The sequence below is a fragment of the Corvus hawaiiensis genome, chromosome 4 (assembly GCF_020740725.1).
Source record: "Corvus hawaiiensis isolate bCorHaw1 chromosome 4, bCorHaw1.pri.cur, whole genome shotgun sequence".
Lineage (NCBI taxonomy): Eukaryota > Metazoa > Chordata > Aves > Passeriformes > Corvidae > Corvus > Corvus hawaiiensis.
Genome location: NC_063216.1, coordinates 22069053 through 22089893, shown reverse-complemented (window position 1 = coordinate 22089893; position 20841 = coordinate 22069053). Strand labels below are relative to the sequence as shown.

Sequence of the window (20841 nt, the reverse complement as noted above, 5' to 3'; positions counted from 1 at the left end):
CTTGCACTTATTTTGGATGCTGGTATGTCATTTTGCCTATTTGCCAACCAAGACAAACAAAAGCTTTTTCCTAATGATGGTTTTTTCATAGCTCATGTGCCTGCAAAACAGTAGGGATGAAAGTTTGCTTTTTACAAGTTCTTCCTTAACACATCCAATCCATCAAAATCATATTTCTATTGATGATACACCCACCTTTGACTGAGCAAGACATCAACTCTCCAGATGAACTAAGCTTTTCAAACAGAGGAGTTGATTATTGTTGTGCTACCTACAGTTTGTACCAAACAGGTGCAAACCAAAAATGTCTTCACCAGTTTGTTTTGCTTCTTGCACTTTCAGGGTGTTGTACAGAGGTCACAGGAAAACAGAGTTGTAAATTCATCAACCCTTCAGTAAGAAGTTGGTTTTTTTTGTAATGGAATTTGCATAAATACTTTGAAAAAAATAAAAGTTGAGAAAGGTGTTACATATGTCGTCTCTTCTTAAATCTGTCTCAGAACTGATGTAATTCTTTAATTTGAGTCTTAAAAATATTGATGCACTGCATCAGATTTCCTTCCCATACAGTAACACTACTTCCAGTGACATTAAAAATGTTTCTTTACTCGTTCTGGTTCTTGCCATGAGTAAATGATGAGAAACATATTTTGCCAAAGAAGTCCGACTTTGTGGAGACCAATGGTACTGTTTTCTGTGCTTAGTTAAGAAAATACTTTGAGCTTTTGGAATTAGGTGAATGGCAGTAATAGTCATCATCAAGTAAACTTCGTTGTATAGAGTATCTGATTAATATGCGTCATTTATATGTGTTTAGTTAAGGTCTTATTTCTGTGCATACTATTAATGTTACACACTCTCATCGATACTAGAATAGCATGCACATCTGTCTGCATGCATTTGTGCTCTTTGTAATAGAATCTGGTACTGAAAATTAATAAAATGCTATGTTAAATATGATTAAAAATGTTAAACGCCATTCAATGCTGTTTCTCTTTAACTGCAGACCCTGCTACATGGAAAAATCCAAGACACCTTTCTAAAGGTTGCCTTTATCCACTTGCTTTTTCTCCCTACGCCTTAAATGCATGCTTATATACACTAATCACATACATTTCATGCCACATGGTTGTTGATTACACTTTTCCTTTTACACTTCAGCTACTGTGGTGATTATTTTGCTGAGTCTTGTGATCTGATTGATTTTCAGTTGTCTGACCTTGTTGCATTAGAATGAGATGATTTTTGCTTTTCTTCTGTGCTGTTGCTGCTTCATAGAACTTCCTGCACTTTTAATTCCCAAATCCTTAAAAATATTTGTTGATCAATTTTGTTAAATTTCAACTGAAGTGAAAAAAATATTTTGAAAGATTACTTGATCGTAGGTAAACTGTGTTTGCCAAAAGGCCAGATTTCTTGTAGACTGTTCTTGTAGAGCAGATTGCTGTGTCAGGGAGCACAGAGGAAATGACCACAAGCTAAAAATTGGAAATGGAACTTTCCCCTGATACTTGGAAACCTAATAGTGAAAGTGTGAGTATCTTGCAGTGTGACTCAAACTGCTGCCTGTGCTACAAAGCAGGAATTGAACAAAACCTTCTTTGCTGATTCTGGGACTGCTCTTGCATAGTCCCCAAGTAATTCTGGACTTCAGTGGTGACTGACAAGAGTGAAGGTATTTGGTCCTTGACAGATTTGGGAAGAGACATGTTCTCCTAAGGCTTCTGTGTTATGCACAATTCTTGTGTATTTTCTGTTTGCTTGGTTTTAGTCCTACAGGTTTTTCTAACTTTTTCTTTCAGCTGTAATTTGATCTCACTTGCATGGTAAAAGCAAAGATGCTAAAAGCTAGCCTTTTTTTTCCAGGTTTTTTAAGCTATTGCTAATAATTATTTTGTTTTCTGTTACAAGCTGATACTTAGTGAACAAGACCATGTCTGAAAGATTGTAGGATTGGCTCAGTCACAGTTAGGAAGGTGGGCCTTGTGTGAGACAAATAAGACATAGTAGTAAGGTGCAATGTTTCAATAGACAGAATCATAAATCTATTTATACTGAGCTATTTAACATCTAACTGTAGAAAGCTAACTAATTTTTCTTTTGCTGCTTGAAATAAAAACCATATAGTTTTCAATGAACAGGCCTTGGAAAAATGTTATTAAAACATCTACTTCTTTCTCATGCATCAATTTTTGTTTTCAGAGGTAGATGCTGCAGAATGGGGTAAATTTCTTCATACCAAAAATAAGGTATGTTTACTGTCTTGATGTAGTAGCAGTGTCATAAATATGTTAACATATATATACTTAATTCTGTTATCTCTTCCCTTGACTTTCCTGAAAAGATAATGACTACTGGCATTTATTATGCCTGCTGCACTATATGGCAGAATATTGAGGATTTTGTGTTTCGCTTTTTATGAGTACAAAACTTTTGAAAACATAAAATGTCTGTTGTGTGGGTCATTGATTCCATTGAGTTATTTATCACAGTCCTTTTTGGTTTATTTTGTTGATTATTCTATTTTGTGCATTGCCAAAGTTAGAATGGATTAGAAAGACAAGGATAGGTGTAAGCACAAGTCATTTCAGTCCACTGAAGAATTGGCTACTTCAGAGGTTTATTAGAAAGCTCTGAAAAAGAAGGAAGAGCCTCATGTGCATCAGGGTCAAAGAGCAGAGCCTGAGATGACCTAGCGCTTCAGGAAGAGAGTCAAAGGATAATTCTTGCTTGAAGAAAGTAATATTCTTGTTGGCAGAAAAATTATATAAGTGTTTATTACGTTAAGCTGATTTCCTCACCTTCTTGGCAGTGCTAGAAATTGAAGGAAAGCTAGAAAGGACCATAGAGGGAACCCAGTGCAAGGGCAGCTCTCTGCTAACTTACTTTGCATTGGTGGCAGGAGAACAGGTTTTGCAAGAGTGGAAAAATTTGAAAATGAAGCTCCTTTTGTCCTCTTCAGGATGAGAAGTGGTTTAGGCTACATGTTGTTAATTAACTTCAAATGATTACAACTAGACTCAAGATGGAATTAAGTGTTTGAAATTCTCTTTAGGTGGACACAGATTAATAACTTATGTCTGACATTAGTTATAAGTGCTAAAAACTGCCATGTCACAGAATTAGTCAACAGATTAAATACCTATTTCTGTAATTTTTAGCACTGATGATTCCTGTTAGCATCAGCTTAAGGGCTAATAGTAATTCTTATATTTTTCTCATATTCTGTATACTTAGAGAGTTTTTCACCATTCCTTGGAGAAGAATGTTGCAGTTAAGTAGGTGAATGCTGTCTTTGATTCTTAAACTTTTTTTTTCTTTCTTCAGATCTATACAGATTTTGATGAAATTCGTCAGGAAATAGAAAATGAAACTGAGAGGATTTCAGGAAACAATAAGGTAAATTCAGTACTGTCCATCTGTTGTCTTGCTATTGATTTTCTTGCTGCTTAAACCTTTCTTAAAGAGTTTTGGCAGATAGGAGTGAAAAGCATTTGACTGTTCTAATGAAGAACACGGGAATGCTGCTTGCTACCTTGAGATTTTTTCACTGTGTTCATGAGATAAATGACTTCAGCTAAAAGACAGAATTGTTGTTTTGCTCCAAGATTCTGTAATAAAAGTGCAAAAAAGAAGTTTTTTTCAGTTAAACTTGCTTTCATTTTGCTCCATACCTGGCTTTATGTGTAATTATAAAATTGGCTGCTGCCAAAGAAAAAAGAATTGGTTACCAGACATGTGGCTTTTTTTCCTTGCTGTGTGTTTTAAGGTATGTGGTGAAAGAAAGTCTTTGTAGTATGAAACTACAGCCTTTGGATTTTCAAGTGATGCATTTAAATAATCCAGGGCAGTAATTATTACTTGTTATTAATGTATTTGTAGGGGATCAGTCCAGAACCGATTCATCTTAAGATTTTTTCATCTAATGTTGTAAATCTGACTCTTGTGGACTTACCTGGAATGACAAAGGTAAGATGCAGTGCTTCTCCTCTGACTCAGTGTGTATTTTTGAACAAGGTGTGCCTGTTTCCTCTTTGCCATTGTTCTGTATTGTTAGATAACCTGCTTTCCTCGGGTTAGATAGTGTTATATAAATTTGATTTGTCTTCTGGTGTAAGATTTGGGTTTCTGATGCTCTTTGCTGATGTCAGAGGTAGATTTGCTTATGTTTTTCCTCTTTCACATATAACTGATGGTAGGTGTGTGGGCTGCATGTTCCTTTTCATAGAAGAGGTAGCACTCCAGGTGTCAGAGCTGTACCTGCAGATAGATGAATATTGGGCAACTTGGAGAAATGTTTTTCACATTGCTTCTCCAGGAGCTGCTATGCGTGTTTTGTGTAAGAGGCTGTATAAAGGAGAAATGTTCAGATCCTGTTTGTTCAGGTTACATATGGAATAATTTTCTGAGACATGAAGATGACAAGATGACTTCTTTCCCTGCCCGTGCACATATACACATATACCCCACTCTACCAGTTGTGCATGTGGTGCTTGGACACTAATCCTCATGCAGGCATGAAGACACAATTTTGAACAGTTCCATATTGGTTTTTTCTCTAGGTGCCTGTTGGTGATCAGCCTAAGGACATTGAACTTCAAATAAGAGAGCTCATCCTGCAGTTCATCAGCAACCCCAATTCGATTATCCTGGCAGTCACGGCTGCTAACACAGACATGGCCACTTCCGAAGCACTGAAAATAGCTCGGGAGGTGGATCCAGATGGTAAGCACTAAGGCAAACTGGATGCTGTAATTCAACTTCTTTTCCAAACTAAATCCTAAAATAAAGCTGAAGTAATTTGGGCAAAATATAGCAAGAAAAGTAAATGTCATCACATTTCCTAGAAAATATAAGTTTTATATTTGCTTAAATAACTTCTTGCTGCAGTTTCTGCAACTCAAGAGAATGCTGGGATGAATTAATAACTGATAGATTTTTGGCTTGCCAGCAGGCCAAGGAACTATTCTAGTAGTCATGAAGTCACTTCTGTTTCCACAGCAGCAAAATGGTGTTGGGAATGTTGGGGTTTTTCAGAGTTTTAGTAGTTTGCAGTGGCCTGTTAGGGCAACTTCATGCTTATTTTCCAGTGTTGTTACTTCTAGTAGAGAAAATATCACCCTGTAGAAAATGTCACCCTGTAGCCAGTAATTGACTGTCTAGCTGTTAGTTTAGTGACTTTTAGTAAGGATAAGATTAATTTTAGTGCCCTGTATTTCTATGGGAGAACTGACTGATTTAATGGAGGAGGAGGATTATAATTTTGTATTTACCTAAGGACTTTGAAACAGATCTGAAGCTACTGTCTGCCTGCTTCTTGCTTTTGCAAAGTGCTGTTGGTACCATTGACTAACAAATGGCACTGTGTGATTTGAAAGAACATGGATTAATACACTTGGAAAATAGGTATACAGAAATAAGGTTAAAATTTAGTGTTGGTACCCTCAAATTTTTCTTTCCATAAAGTGTAACATTTCTTGATTGTTTTCAAACTCCCAAGTCTGCTTTGGCTTGTTTGCCACATAACCTGGAGGGAAGACTTCTTCTGGCAGTCTGCTCAGTTGAACTGTGCTGGTTCAAGATAGTAAACCCCTTTTATTTTACCCCTGTAAAAATGATTGACAGTGTCTTTTGGAACACTTCCAAAATTCTGAAACTTAAAGGTCTAGAGTGGCAGATCATGTTGCAGGTTCTGCAGGACTAATGCTATCTAATGAGAACCTACAGTACTGAAGTAGGTACACTCATGAAAATTTCAAGACCCAAGAACCTACTGATTGTACTGAGATGCTGGTTTATTTTTTTAGACTCAAAAAGTGTGTTATATTTTAAAGAAAAAGTTTTTGGCACTTTTTTTTTCAGACCAAGAGCTCAGGAAACATTAAGGTCCTAGACAAATCCTGTATGTGTTAGCCTACCGTTTTAGATGGGGAATATTTACCTATTTAATGAATTTAGGTCACTAATTCTCCACTGTGCTGAATTATGAGTTTTAGTTACTCTGATCAAATCAGAACATCCCTGTGAGTGTTTTCCTTTTGGTAGGTCGAAGAACCCTTGCTGTTATCACAAAGCTGGATCTCATGGATGCTGGCACTGATGCTATGGATGTGCTCATGGGAAGAGTGATTCCAGTCAAACTTGGCATCATTGGAGTAGTGAATAGGTCTGTGTGGGCACATTGGTGCTATTTTTAAACTGTGTTAATATGAAGCAATGCTTTCTGCTTTTTTAGCCATGAATATAGTTTTAAAAGTAAGGTGACAATGTTAAAATAAACTTCTGAATAAGGAGGTGAGGAGCTTGTTGCTCACTTGTCAAAAGCCTTTGTTCTTCCACTCAACCAACTGCTAATGCAGAGAGGAGTAGAGACACTTCTAAAGAACTGTAGTGTCACCACTTCTGCTGTTATCCTTCAGCTTGAGGGGTGCTTATGGTCAGCTGTTCACATTAGCTCTGGTCCAGCACAGGTCCTGTATATATTAGGCCTAACTGCACATGGCTATGATACTGTTTGCTGTATTTTTTTACATTACTTAGGTCAAATCTCATGTAGTTTTGATAAAAGCATTGCTTAGTCTGTGTATAGTTGCTACCAATACCGATTTGTTGACTATGCTGCATGGAGCAACAAATAAAAACCTTTATAGCCTAAGGAAGGTGAGTTATGTGTGTAAAGCAAAAGCCAGTTGTTAAATGTTCTGTCCAGAAAAGCAGAAGTGTGAATTATTTTTACTTTGCTTCTGTTAACTAGTGTGTAACTCTGCCTTTTACCTTCAGGAGCCAGCTGGATATTAACAATAAGAAGAGTGTGGCTGATTCCATTCGTGACGAGTATGGGTTTCTTCAAAAGAAGTATCCTTCCCTAGCCAATCGAAATGGAACCAAGTATCTTGCTAGAACACTGAACAGGTATTACTTTAAGATAGGAACTGATGTGTTAGACATATGTGCAGACCTTTCTTTTTACCCTTAGTTTCTCTTGTGGTGCTGTGCATTAAAGAAAACTCTGGTTCCAAACCCTGGTTCTCTCAGTTTCTGAATTTACTGTAATTTTCCTGAGTAAATGTTTTCCTTTGGTGGTTATTTTGTCTCTCTTGTCTGTTTTGATGGAGATGATAAAGCTGAAACTTTTCTTTCCTTCTAATGAGGGACTGTTTTCTATTTTTAGACTGCTGATGCATCATATCAGGGATTGTTTGCCAGAACTGAAAACCAGAATTAATGTTTTAGCTGCGCAGTACCAGTCTCTACTGAACAGCTATGGGGAACCTGTTGAAGACAAAAGTGCTACTTTATTGCAGCTGATCACCAAATTTGCCACAGAATATTGTAACACTATTGAAGGAACAGCAAAATACATAGAGACTTCAGAGCTGTAAGTACAATGTTTTCCTGGAATATTGACTGAGTGGTTAGGTTGACCCAGTGGCTCTTACTGGCTCTCAGCGGTAATATTACTACACACTGGACCATAACATACTCAAAAATGTTTGAATCCAAGCAACTGTAAAAAATGTTTGCAATGAGAGCTTTCTTCTTGTTCGCTACTTCTGTTGTTATTTTCTTCTTTCAGATGTGGTGGAGCCAGAATCTGTTATATTTTTCATGAGACTTTTGGAAGAACTTTAGAATCTGTTGACCCTCTGGGTGGCCTTAACACAATTGACATTCTGACTGCCATTAGAAATGCCACTGTGAGTGTTCTTCCGTATTTGTGAGTGTTGTGGCTGTATATTAGATAGGAAACAAAGGTTTAATTCTATCTAAGGGACACAACTTTGAAATGGTTCAGTGTTTTCGTGACAGATTTGGCTTCTTGCTAATACGGGAATTGGTGTTGGTAAGAATTAACAGAGTGAGTTCACTTTTAAGTTTTGCAGTATATAAAATGTTCACTCCTTAGAGCCTGACTTTGGATGTCAGACATGTCACTCTGCTTTTGTACTGTGTCTATTGCATGTGGACAGAGAGGCAGGTTTCTGCATGGTCTTGGAGCATGAGGTACCCTGTAGCAATGATCTGTGTACATGTTCCTATCCTCCTCTAAATGAAAAATGTAAAAGCAGGATTTAGGAACAAGAAAGATGTCATGTTTCGGTTAAAAATTGTTGTATGTGTAGCTAAGCATTGGTCTCTATGGTCATAAATGAAATTACTCCAAACACTGAAACCCACCTATCTTGTTGGTATGGTATTATATGCCCAAGACTGTCCAAGAAATAATGGCAGTTTTTCTCTCTGAAATTAGAAAGAAAATGTCTTTGCCTTTATAATAAATTTCATCTAAATGTGGATCCACAAATGTGAAAAAGCATTGTTCAGATTTATAAGCCTAAAGTGACATGAGTAGGTAGAAATCGCCAAGATTCTATAAGGATGCTGGTTAATCATTGTTTAATACATTTTATCTTAAAGATAGCACCTTACAGCTTTTATTTTTAAATATTCTTGTAACTTATTTTACTCTCGAGACCTGTTTTGAGTGTCAGGTGTGATCACTGTGACCTGGTTTATTCTGGGCCTCATGAGATACTACTTCTTAGAAATGCATCTTGTTCTATACACAATTCAGCAGCTTTTTCCCTCCTTTTGAACCAGGGTCCCCGTCCTGCCTTGTTTGTTCCTGAAGTTTCATTTGAGTTGCTGGTAAAAAGGCAAATCAAACGTTTGGAAGAGCCGAGCTTGCGCTGTGTGGAGCTGGTTCATGAGGAAATGCAGAGGATTATCCAGCACTGTAGTAATTACAGTACACAGGTAAAAATGCATCCTTTAGAATTGGGTTTGTAATTACTGGCATGTGTGTGTCTGTGTAATCACTTGCTTAAAAACTCCTAGAAGTCTCACCAGTAAAATTTTGGTTTGTTTCTAGGAATTACTGAGGTTTCCTAAATTGCACGATGCCATAGTTGAAGTAGTGACCTGTCTTTTGCGTAGGAGACTTCCTGTCACAAATGAAATGGTGAGTTTCCATCTACTGTAATTTTGCTGGTAAAAGTGCATGTTTTCTGGAGTCTCGATGCTTCTGTTTGCAGTGTCAGGAACCCAAGTAATAAAAGTAATCTTAGCTTAGTTGTTAAATTTATAGTTATTTAATATGTACACATTTTGAATCTTCTTCTATATTAGAATGTAGATACATAAAAAACAAAGGGGTGGGTTAAGCATGTTGTCCCCTATGTTTCAATTTTCCAAGAAGAATTTTACTAGAACTTCAATTTAACATCTTCTAGTCTTCCTCATATAGGTTATTTCCCTCCCTTGTAACAGAAGCTGTGCATTCACTGTAGCGTTTGGGATGCAGTGATGAAAATTAAATTGTAATCCTTATTCTGTGTGTTTCAGAGGCTTGTAATGCCCTTTAGCTAGTGAAAACTGAAAGTTCAACTTGTACCTTTAAATAAATATGTTTTAATATTAAAGTCTGATTTGGACTGCCTGTTGGAGAGGAAAGTGTGTTTCAGTATTTGACTCTGCATTTGATGTGAAAAGCAAAAATTGTTTTGCATATTTACTATCCCTCATAGTGCCATCTCCTACTGGTTCACGTGTTGTAGGTGGTTTGTGGCTGAATGGTCTCTTGCTATGGGCAGTTAAGCTGTTCTTCCTAATGTTGTAGGTCATTGCTCTGCACTGGCATTAGGTTTACTCCCTGAATCTGTGAATGTCTTGCATTGCAGGTTCATAATCTGGTGGCCATTGAGTTAGCTTATATCAATACCAAACATCCAGACTTCGCCGATGCCTGTGGGTTAATGAATAACAACATAGAGGTAAGAAAATATGTTCTCTTAAAAAGTTTGTCTCTTTAAATGAAAGTGAAATTGATAAAGTAACAAATGCTTCGACTTCTTTCATTGAAGCACAGTTCTACATTTTTAGGTATTGGAAATGTGATGAATTATGGTGTATACTCTAGTGATCTGTGGATTTGTTAATTTCTATTGCATATTACTTTCAGGAACACTGGTTGATATTCCACTGAAAGGATTCTGCCTATTTTTCAGTCTGGAAAATAAGATGGGCACCTAATTGAGTGTTGCCTATGAAATGACATTTTTTAAGGGGAAGTTTAAATATGTAGCTGTGAAATGATGTTTAATGTTGAAGTAATTGCATTTGGTCTCTGACACAATGTTTCAATAATGTTCCTCTCATTCATGAAAGGATAATACAAGTATTGTTTCCTCTGTTCAGGATCTAATTTCTTCTTGCTTTTGGTATTGTTCTTGAATCTGTGTTTCCACACTTCAGTCTCCCTGAGACATTCTCTCCATCAGTCTCCCATCAGAAATCTTGTGTTTTTCAAGCCCAGCTCTGATGGATAATACTTGTTGCTACCATCATCCTGTAGAAGCAGTCCAACAACCAATCTGGTGTTGTTGCAATACTTCATCTCTCTGCCTAAGAGCTTGTTAATACCCTTGTGTTTATCCAACACATCGTTTTCATTCATCACAGAATCATAGAATGGCTTGGGTTGGAAGGTCATGCAAGGTCATCTCGTCCCAACCCCCCTGCCATGTGCAGGGCCACATTCGTCTAGACCAGGTTGCTCAGAGCCCCATCCAACTGGCTTTGAACACTTCCAGGAATGGGGCATCCACACGTCTCTGGGCAGCCTGTGCCAGTGCCTCACCACCCTCACAGTAAAGAATTTCTTCCTGTGGAATATGTAATTTAAACCTACTCTCTTCCAGTTTGAAGCCATTCCCCCTTGTCTTGTCACTACATGCTCTTGTAGTGTTCCTTTTCTAAATGCTTCCATTACAATTTCTACTCTTTAGTTTTAACCTTTTACTTCCTTCTATACATATATTTTTTACTGACTAGGTATGCATTTGAATTTGCCTTGGTAGACTGCTTTTTAATCTAGTTCAAAAACAATGTGTATGGAAACTGCTGAGAGTACAGAAATTAAGACCTCATGAAGCTGAACATACAAGATTTTATCATCATGTGTTACTTAAACTAGTTCTTTCCTAATGTTTTCCTAAACAGGACATTGAAATTTTTTAAGAACCAAATCATGTAAACCCAAGCCTTATTTGGTGGACGCTCAATTGTTAATTTCAAGCAAGATCAGATATTTCTTTGTCCTGATTGCTTCAAACTCTGTTTTGCTATGAAGCGAATTCTGCCTCCTCCTTTGTTTCAGGCTAATCATGTGCTGGCCACAGAATCAAATCCTTTAGAGTACTTGGAGGATTTACAGCTTAATGAGGGCTGTAGGGTATCTGTGCTGAGCCAAATTGTGTAGCTTTGATGTTGTTTTTTAAAGGCTCAGGTTTTGATTATGGAGTGTGGTGCAAAAAAAACTGCAAAACTTGTTATACTGAGAATTTAGTTTGGACCACGTATTCAAAGTATCCAAATAATCCAGGGTTTATAGACCACAGTATTAGCATGGCACTGGATGAGATGAAATGACTCGTGTTTCTAAAATGGAAGTCATATGTAAAATGTGAATCTTGTCTCTGTGTTGATACAGAGTAATACATAATTGAGGTCTTGCTGGGTTGTTTTTAAAGGAACAAAGGCGGAACAGGTTAGCCCGGGAATTGCCTTCGGCTGTGTCACGAGACAAAGTAAGTAAATGTTTGATTTTATTTTTTATATAAAGTTTAATGCATTCTCCTAGATCCATTCAAAGTATTGGAAATTTTGAAATGTTGCCCTATTAACAGTCTTGGGAGCTTCCTTCCAGGTATTGAGTTTTTTCCTTTCAGTTTCCTAACATAGAAGTGGAATGTCATTTTCTTAAAAAGATGAAATTTTTGGGAGGTTTTAAATCTGGTATTTCTGAAGACTTGTCTATAAATGTAATGTTACACTTACTACTTGAATGTCATCTCAGGTAAGGTATAAAATGCCTGCAGATGTTGAAGACAGACTCAGAACTTTCATGCTTAAGTTTATAGCTGAGACACACTGATTTCAAAGATAAACAAGTGATGAAAAAATGTCCAGTGTGCCAACATTGTGAATTGTGGTTGGTTTTTGTTTTTTTAAGTCACTCTTAAAACTGCAGTTTATTGCAGTCTTACTTTCTTTGGGAGAAGATGTTGGAGGTGACATTTTCAGTTGTTCATCATAATCCAGTCATGTATTCTGTTTCTGGAGCTTGCTTAATTTTACCAGGTTTTGGGATTAGTGCAATGACAGGGATGGAAGAATTGAACAAGTGTCATAGAAAATATTGTCTGGCTGTAGAAAAGAATAGTCTGACAATAAGCCGGAATTTTAGACAATTATTTAATCCTATGTGAAGTATTTAGAATTCAAAGGTAGAGAGTATAGTTTAAGATCCTCATGAGGTCGTAACAGGAGTTTCCACAGCTAATAGAAATCTGTTCACTAAGTTGGTTACCTTAAAAAGTGAGATGAAGTCCCAGAGGAGATCTAATACTACTGCCTTGAATCAGTCTAAGACAATTGATGGATGAACTGGGAATTTAAGGTAGCTAGCTAGAGACTGCTTTCAGTGCTCTTTGAGCCTTCTTTTTGTTGATTTCATATTTATATTATCAGCATAGGAGCTGAAATGAAATTGAAGATCAGATAATCCAAAAGTCTCTTAACTGTCTTGGAGATGCTTTTCCCCCCCCCGCCCCCACTTTTTTATTTTTGTGCTTCTACTACAGTTTTTCTTGCAAATTCAAGATATTTCTTTTCCAGATTTTGGAAGATGCTAGTAGATAAAAGTATATGAAATTTGCTAGGTAAATTTGGTGGTCTTCAGTTGAATTGTTTTTTTTTTCCCCTCCCTGCATTTTTTACCTTCCTTAGTCTACTAAAGCTCCAGGTGCATTGGCACCTGCTTCCCAGGAGACTGTTACTGCTGCTTCTGCTGAGGCTGATGGCAAGGTCTGTCTTGATTTTTCCTCTAAGCACTGCATGCACGTTTCTGTTGTGGTGCACCCCAGAAGTAAGGAAAGCAGTTTGTCTCTAGTGCTCTGTCCTACCCAGTCTGGATGTCCTACCCAGTGTGGATTACTTGGCGCTCCTGATTTTATGTGCAGTGGCATGTCAAGACATGCCATGAGGTGGCCAAGTCACTGCTTTCTCTTTGAACTCTTGTTTGCAATATGTTATGGTGCAAATATGCAGCGTAATTTGCCTCAAACTGTCAATAGATTGTTTGGTGCAACAGTATTGTAATAAAAGTCTTCAGCATGGCTGTTAAACTGCATGTTTTTAATGTGTTGACAGTTAAAGAAGGAGGACAGAAGATAAGCTAAAATGTGAGTTTCCTGCTTCCTGCAGGGAATCTTTACAGGCTTTGTTCAAACTGAACCTCCTTTGTGTTGTTTCACATAATTGTTGAATCCCTGGTTTACCTATATTTGTGAAATGTGTTCTGCTGTGTTTTTTTACATGTTAGGTGTGCTGTCTCTTGTGTTAAAATAACAGCTCGTTATTACTCTGAAGGCTTTTCTGCTAATTGCTCTTGCTTGGAGTCAGAAAAAATGGGCAGTCACAAGTTTGTGTATTAGGTGTACCAAGGGGACTCAGGCTTTCTGCTTTATTGTACATTCAGATTTTAGTGCAAAGTTTCCATTTCTGTCCTGAGCAAAGTTGTTAAAGTCTAGTCAATAGTAGAATTTTAACTATTATTTTCATCAGTGTTTTAGAGGTTTTGATATGCTGCAAAAATTAAAAAGAAATTAAGAGCCACAGTGATGTGTTGTGACTTAAGAAGTTGCAGGAAGCTGCCAGATTTGGTTTGCATTTCCCATAAAATCTGTCTTCTGTTAGATGATCCATTTCACACACTCTTGTGTAGCTTTGTTTCTGATACTACTTTGCAGGTAGAGCAGGCTCCACAGTAACACAGAATGAGAGTGGCATTTTTGTCATTTTGAACAACTGTCTTGCAATCGGAAATCATGCAGTGGAGCTTCTTTAACAATAATTTTATTAGCAGAGTTTGATTTGAATTCTTAGTGTGTTCTACAATGCCTCTGAGCAGTTGAGCAATTTAAATAAAATTTCTGATGTGCACAGGTTAGCTGGGTTTCCTCCTGTATGCTACTGTTGTTATTCTATTTACTATGCTTTGTTTCTCACTTTGTTTTTAGATTTAAGATCAGCCCGTAGTGTTTAATTGTACATACAATAGATAAATTTAGCTTTTTTCCTCCTAAATCTGAAGCAAGACATAAATAATAGTACAAAGCCTTGAATGACCTTGAATGTTTTTCAAACAGGAGTAGATTTTAAAGCACAGTAGTCAATAGAACAGAGATTAGGCTTGTGGAAACATACAACATAAAAATTGCCCCTATTCAACATCAAAATAAACTTTGAGGTTTTTTAATACTAATTAACATAGGGTGGATACCACCCACTAATATTTCTTTTGTCCAGTGATTCCTAATGTTTAAGAGTTGGGTGTTACATCTTTTTCTCAGGAGATATGTGAGTCATTCTTTTTCTGGAACTTCCCAGATTCTCTGATCTTCACTTCCAGAGGATGAAGATTTTTGTTTTGATTTGTTACAAAAACCTTCTGTAAATTCTGACAGCACAAATATGTTCATAGCTGTGGTACCTCGAAACAAAAACGTGCATATTTTTTAACCGTTACTGTAAGAAACTTCAGTTTGTACTTAAATAAAACTTGAAGAATTTAAATTCAAGTATTGCAAGAGCTGTGGTGATCTTCAAAATATGCTTTCAGAATGATCCTGATAGCATAGGATGTGTGGTAAAAGCCAAATGACTTAGAAAGACCACCCCGTATTTCAGAAGTGATTTGTAGACCCCTAAAATGCTGTGGAGCTTCTCCGTGTGAGACATTTTCATACCCTTTTTTTAGGGAGAATATGAGTTTTAAAAGCTTTCACTTTACTGGTACCTTTTGTCAGCTGTAACCAACAAAGGGAGAATAAATGTGGGGAATGTGAAGAACAGAATGAAGGGAATATACCTATGAAAATCTCTTTTTTTTTTTTTAGTGAGTTTTACCTGTAGTGATTTGATCAGACACTTCTTTACAGTGCCCAAGTTCTAATTCCGCCACGTTTTTTCAATGTGCTGTTTGTGCAGACTCCCTCTGTAGCATCAGATGCATCTCAGGAGTCTGGAACAGGCAACTGGAGAGGAATGCTAAAACCCTCCAAAGCAGAAGAAGTATCAGCAGAGGAAAAATCCAAGCCAGCTGCAGCCCTACCTGCTAGTCCTCAAAAAGGACATGCTGTAAACCTATTAGATGTGGTGAGTCATGGAAGACAAATTCCTTTTCTGTGTAGTTCAGGCTCAGGAAAGAAAACATCTGAATTCCAGATCTTGTAACTTTGCTGCTAATATGTGGTTTTTTTGTAAATAATTCCCATATAGCAGCAGGGAGCTCTAGCCAGTCTCTCTGCTTTGCTACTTGCCCAACCCCAATTTCCCTGCAACCTCCCTGCCACCTCCCTCCCTGCTCCAGTTTCAGCCTAAGACTGGGATAATTGGCTTCCTTTCACAAATTTCTGTGCAAGTGAACTTGTCTAGATAGGTGTTGGTACAGAAACAAATCTCAGCTCAACTCAAATTCCTGCTCTTCTTTTGCTGAAGTTGAATGTTTTTATTAGATGAGGAGAATCATTAAAGACAAAACCCACTTAAATTAAAAACAGATGGAGATACTTGAAGTATTTGGAGAGCTTTAGAAAAAATGTAGTGGTGCTCTCTGACCTTTGTTTCACCCATCTGGATTTTGATATGTCTCTAATTTTATTTCTGAAGAATTACAGGTTTGTTGCAAGACAGGTTACATCTATCAAACTCAGGCTAAAAGAGCAGTAGTTACAGTTTTATTTACAGATGCAAATGAGCAGAATTGGTAATCTGAGGGTTTTATTTTTTCACACAGCCTGTACCTGTTGCACGCAAACTTTCTGCCCGGGAGCAACGAGATTGTGAAGTGATTGAACGACTTATTAAATCTTACTTCCTTATTGTCAGGAAGAACATTCAGGACAGGTAAACCCAAACTTCCTTGAAATACTTAAGCCATACAAATACTGTTTTTCAAGTTATATATATAATCTTGCTATTTTTATCATGTTCTTATGTTTGTAAGAAGAGAGAAAATACATTTATTTTTTAGAAGGGACAGCAGCAGTAAAACTTGACCCTTCACAGAATTAAAAAGTTAGAAGAAGCACTTGTTTTCTCTAATGGTTTCAAGTTCTGTATAGTATTAAGTAAAAGGTTTAATTATTTAGGAGGTGCCTGCTTTTCTGGAGGATGCTTCAATTCACATGGATGATTTGCAGCAAATAACTGGAATAAACTCTAGGTGCTGTGTACCCCTAACAGAATTTAGCTTTGCTATCCTGTTATTTCAAATGGGAAGGTCAAATAGGAACTAGTGTGGCTCAGTTTTCTAGCATTTAGCTATAAGGATGGAAACAGCATAAAAAAGTTCTTTCTACCATGGAAAATGCCTTTAAAGTTTTGCTTAAAAAATGTCCTACTTTTTCTTTAATGAGGAATTCTGTAAAATTTTTTTTGCTTATGTCTTTGTGGAAAGGTCTAACTTCATATATATTTATATTTTTATGTATATGGGAAATTTGGGGGGGAGGGAAATACAGGAATCTGGAAACCAGATTTTAGAGCAGGTTAGTGAGATCATAGGTGTTTTAGTCTATCCAGTAAACTAATACCTTCAATATAATTTTTAGTATTTCATGTCAGGGAAGTGCTTTGTTTACCTTAACTTTACTGCACTGTTTGTACTATGTCATATCAGAGATACGAATTATTTCTTTGCCTTTTTCCTTTCCCATTTACACATAAAATTTGATTTTAGGGTTGACATACTTAAATGTGTGTCATCCCTAGCACAGTAGAAACAGGTTGGTTTCTAATGAGCAAAGTAATCTATTTATTCTTATTTTGTGTTTTATACTATTCATGTTTTTTACAATGCAGCTATTCTATTTAGAAGAAATTCATTTTATATGAATTAGTTCTACTCTTATATTGTGCATGATGCTGCTTTTACTTGAGAGAATTTTTATTTATGGTAGTGATAGATTCCTGGTAGTTTGAGCCAAGCTTGTGTGTAGCTGCTTGCCCTCATTGTGCATTCTTCAAACTGGAACAGATCTGGTTTTGAATAATTAATTTAAAGAAACAATCTCTATGTGCTTGCAGTGTGCCAAAGGCAGTGATGCATTTTCTGGTGAACCACGTGAAGGACACTCTCCAGAGTGAGCTGGTGGGCCAGCTGTATAAATCCCTGTTGTTGGATGACCTTCTCACTGAGTCTGAGGACATGGCACAGCGCAGGAAAGAGGCAGCTGACATGCTAAAGGTAATGAAGAGATCAGGAGCTCATGGCAGTAGTTAACCATATCAATGTGAAGCTTTTTGAAGATTTGTCTTCCCTTTACTGCTTTTTAAGACTATGCCTGTGTATTCCTTTTCTCTGCTAGAGGAATTAAAACCAATACATGACCAGAAAGGAATACATATGAGCTTTTAAATCTGCAGTTTAGCAGGCTAGATATAAAGTAGGTACAGTTTCTCCTTTAAGTTTTGCAGCACTAAAACAGTGTGTGGTGAAAAAGTGTGCCCTTCTTGAGAATTTAATGGGTTGCTACTCATTTCATAATGAAACTGATTAGCTTTGATTTGATTTTTAACTTTACACTTCCCAGACTGCTGCTGTTATGTCCCTGGGAAATCTCTCCAGCCAAACTAACTAGCTCTGGCTTTTGTGTGTTCCTGTGTGCAGGCCCTGCAGCGAGCCAGCCAGATCATTGCAGAGATCCGTGAGACACATCTTTGGTGAAGACTGTATCAGCCACACTATTTATATGCATTGGAGGTTACATTGGCTTGACAATTGCTAGGCATGGTATACGGAGTAGAATTTTTATTTATGAACTCTTCTTATCTGTGTACTGCAACTGTGTAAATCTGCTCATGTAAAGACAGTTGGTTTGATTTGCAAACAGAAAAATATGCTGTATTTTGCAAAAGAAGTCGTATTTAATCCATATAATAAATGGCTCTAAATGTTTCCTTACCAGGTTTCTGGTGCAAATTAAAGCAGACCAAGTCTTCTGTCTCAGTGACAGTCTCATTTGAACTTGGGGAAAAATGTTCAAGTTCCAGTGCCTGACTTGCTGAACAGGTTGCCTGTGGTTAAGACGGCCGGTGTAGTCTTGTGGCATAGTTTTAAGCTGCTTTTCCAGTAGAAGTTCCAATACTGTGAAGAAAAGAGAGCACCGAGTATTTTCTTTCATGAATATATTGCATGCACTGTGACAGATGGAGGTCTCCATTTTATAGCACAGTAGAGATGTCGAGCGTATTACTATGTATGTGTGTTCCCTTTTTTTTCCTTTGTTCCCAAATGTTTGAGTGGCAGACAAAACTTCAGACTTGATCTAATGGAGTATCATGTAGGAAGAATTAGCCTGGAGCTTGTGAACAATAACAGCCTACTGATAAGTGGGTGCAGAGTTCTTAATGTGCACTGGAGCTTGTGTATGAATGTTGGGGTTTATAATCAGGCACAAGGACACCTTCCCCTTCCTCCCCCCTGGGACCAAGCCCCTGGACCATCTGATAGTAAACTTGCTCTGGCAGAACGGAAAAATAAAAATGGATTTCAAAACTGTCATGGGATAATAAGCGTTTCTTTTAAAAATAGATGAAGTTGGCCAGGGAGAAGGGGATGCCCACAACTTCTGCAAATTTTGGAATGTATGACAGTATGAAAGAAAGTCTGTGGAATTGGAATATTTATATCAGAGATTACAGTTGCTTTTGAGGAAATTTTATTGTGCTGTAAGTAGCTTTTTTTTTGAGGACAATCGTAAAATTATGAAATTTTTAGGTTGGAGATTAAGTTGATGAGGGTTTTTTTTTTTCTTCTGATTATAATTCATACAGGTAACTATTGATCACACTAGCCTTGAAAAAGTAAACATTTTAATTTTTATGAATAAAAATTTATTTAAACTACAGCCAGCATACTTGCATGTACTTTTCAAGCAAATTCATTCTTTTTGTATAAAGTGAAAATGTTTACTATAGTGTTGCTGATATTTTTTCTTTAACACAACTTGCATGAAATACAGGACACTGCTTTTAACCTCCATGGCTTGATTTCATGGTATTGGGCCAAGATAATGAGGTTTTTATTACCATATGCAGTTCCTTCCCCCTGAAATCAGTTAGCAAAAATGGAATTCCTTTTGTAAGCTGCTAAAGATTGAATTAAAAATTCAGTTTACAAGAAGCTCTGTTTAAAAACTTAACTTTTCTCATGGTGATCTTCAATTTGGCATCAGTATAAGCACAAGGAGTTAAGTCTGACAGATGCAACTTTTGGATACTTTGTGTATGATCTGAGCAATTCAGAACACAGAAATATATTGTGTATTTTTAAACAGACTAAAAAGTCATGGTATGCATAATGTATGCATTATGTATAATGAATACAAAGGAGGTACTTTTATCTTGCATTGTATCCAGGGATGGTAGTTCTCAGATTTAAGAAATATGATTGAAGTGCAAACCACTTTTCAAATCATCTTTGGTCATCAGTGAAAGCTTTTAAGTTTTGTCCAAAGCATTACATTTCTGTTTGGAATTCACCTGACACCTCTCTCCCTTTTGCTTTCAACATCCAAGAAGTTTTCAACAAGGTAGTGCCGTCCATAAGTGATCTGCTACCTAAGCTTTAACTCCCAAAGTTCAGTCAGCAGTCTCTTGTGAAGAAATACTCGGACTTGTAAAGTTTTGAAATGCTGCATAACGCAAATGAATTTCATTTATTGAAGAAATTCTTGCAAGTGATACCTGGCTCTGTAATGTCATGTGAAATTTCCAGTGTTAATTTGGTTTCTGAAATGTTACGACTTTTTTTGTTTAAGTTTCACAAAAAGTTTCAATTTGGTTATGTTTGAGTGCCAAGAAATGAACTTGATTTGTAATCCTTAATGCAAGTCTTTGAAAGTCCATGCTGTAACAATCCTGTTATTTAATAAACAGATAATACACAAAATTAATTATGCCAGAAATAGTTTTGAACTGACTTGTTCTGGTGGCAGGACGTACATGCTCTTGTAAGCCAATAGTGTAAATACCTGTATTTGTACAGTCTTACTTGTGATTGCACTTGCTGTCATTCAGTTCTGCATTCTTAGTTCATGAATAGTTCCATAACTCACAGTGTTGACAGGCTATTTGTGGCTGTTGATAGGTTTGAAATAAGCTGTGTTCTGGAACTGAACTAAAATACTTCAAATGCCACTGTTACTACTAGCATTAAAAGAAATTATGGGGAAGCTGTGGGAAAAAGCCTAAAGAGAGCAGCAACTGAAAAATTCCCAGTAGACTGATGGTTTACAACTGTCTTCTCGATCACCTTATTTAATTTAAATTTGTGCATTGATGACAAAATTATTTCCAGTTTTAGCTAACTTGCTCTCCAGTGAGGAGAGAATCATGGAGGGAAAAACCCACTCTAGCCAAGCTCAGATTGGTAAATGTCTGACATTATTACCTGAGCTATTGTAGTCCTGCTGTAACTAAAATAGAACTATATAATATAAGTAAATATCACAGTATCCCAGTGTGAATCCAGTTTGTCAGTGTTTTTTAGGCAGGTTCAAATTTTACTTAGTGGAACAGATGGGTAATGGGGGTGGTGGTATCTGTGTGCTTTAGACCTTATTCTGAAGTCAACAGAGCAGACCTGCCTTTATTCAATGTTTGTGGATAAATGACAGAGCCAGATTGGATATGGCAAACTCGGGTCCCTGCTTTATAGATCAGAGCAGGGGAAAGAAACAACTTGCCAGTTTGTTGTGCCCCTATTGGGAACTT

General features: G+C 36.9%; 1 protein-coding gene across 4 annotated transcripts in view; it reads left to right on the top strand.

Annotated features, from left to right (window-relative positions):
* DNM1L (dynamin 1 like) overlaps nt 1-20021 on the top strand; it is a 36318-nt gene extending 16297 nt beyond the window's left edge. The window contains exons 3-20 of one of the 4 annotated variants that reach the window (XM_048300339.1): nt 1007-1045; nt 2203-2249; nt 3328-3399; nt 3883-3969; nt 4563-4725; nt 6046-6166; nt 6781-6912; nt 7172-7378; nt 7577-7697; nt 8602-8757; nt 8873-8962; nt 9681-9773; nt 11532-11588; nt 12790-12867; nt 15052-15219; nt 15860-15969; nt 17152-17311; nt 17735-20021. In XM_048300339.1, the coding sequence (XP_048156296.1) occupies nt 1007-1045; nt 2203-2249; nt 3328-3399; nt 3883-3969; nt 4563-4725; nt 6046-6166; nt 6781-6912; nt 7172-7378; nt 7577-7697; nt 8602-8757; nt 8873-8962; nt 9681-9773; nt 11532-11588; nt 12790-12867; nt 15052-15219; nt 15860-15969; nt 17152-17311; nt 17735-17791 (1958 nt within the window). In that variant the 3' untranslated portion in view covers nt 17792-20021. The remainder of the gene's footprint in view (nt 1-1006; nt 1046-2202; nt 2250-3327; nt 3400-3882; nt 3970-4562; nt 4726-6045; nt 6167-6780; nt 6913-7171; nt 7379-7576; nt 7698-8601; nt 8758-8872; nt 8963-9680; nt 9774-11531; nt 11589-12789; nt 12868-15051; nt 15220-15859; nt 15970-17151; nt 17312-17734) is intronic. The other 3 variants (XM_048300340.1, XM_048300341.1, XM_048300342.1) reach the window with 3 other exon arrangements.
* Nucleotides 20022-20841: the final 820 nt, after the last annotated feature.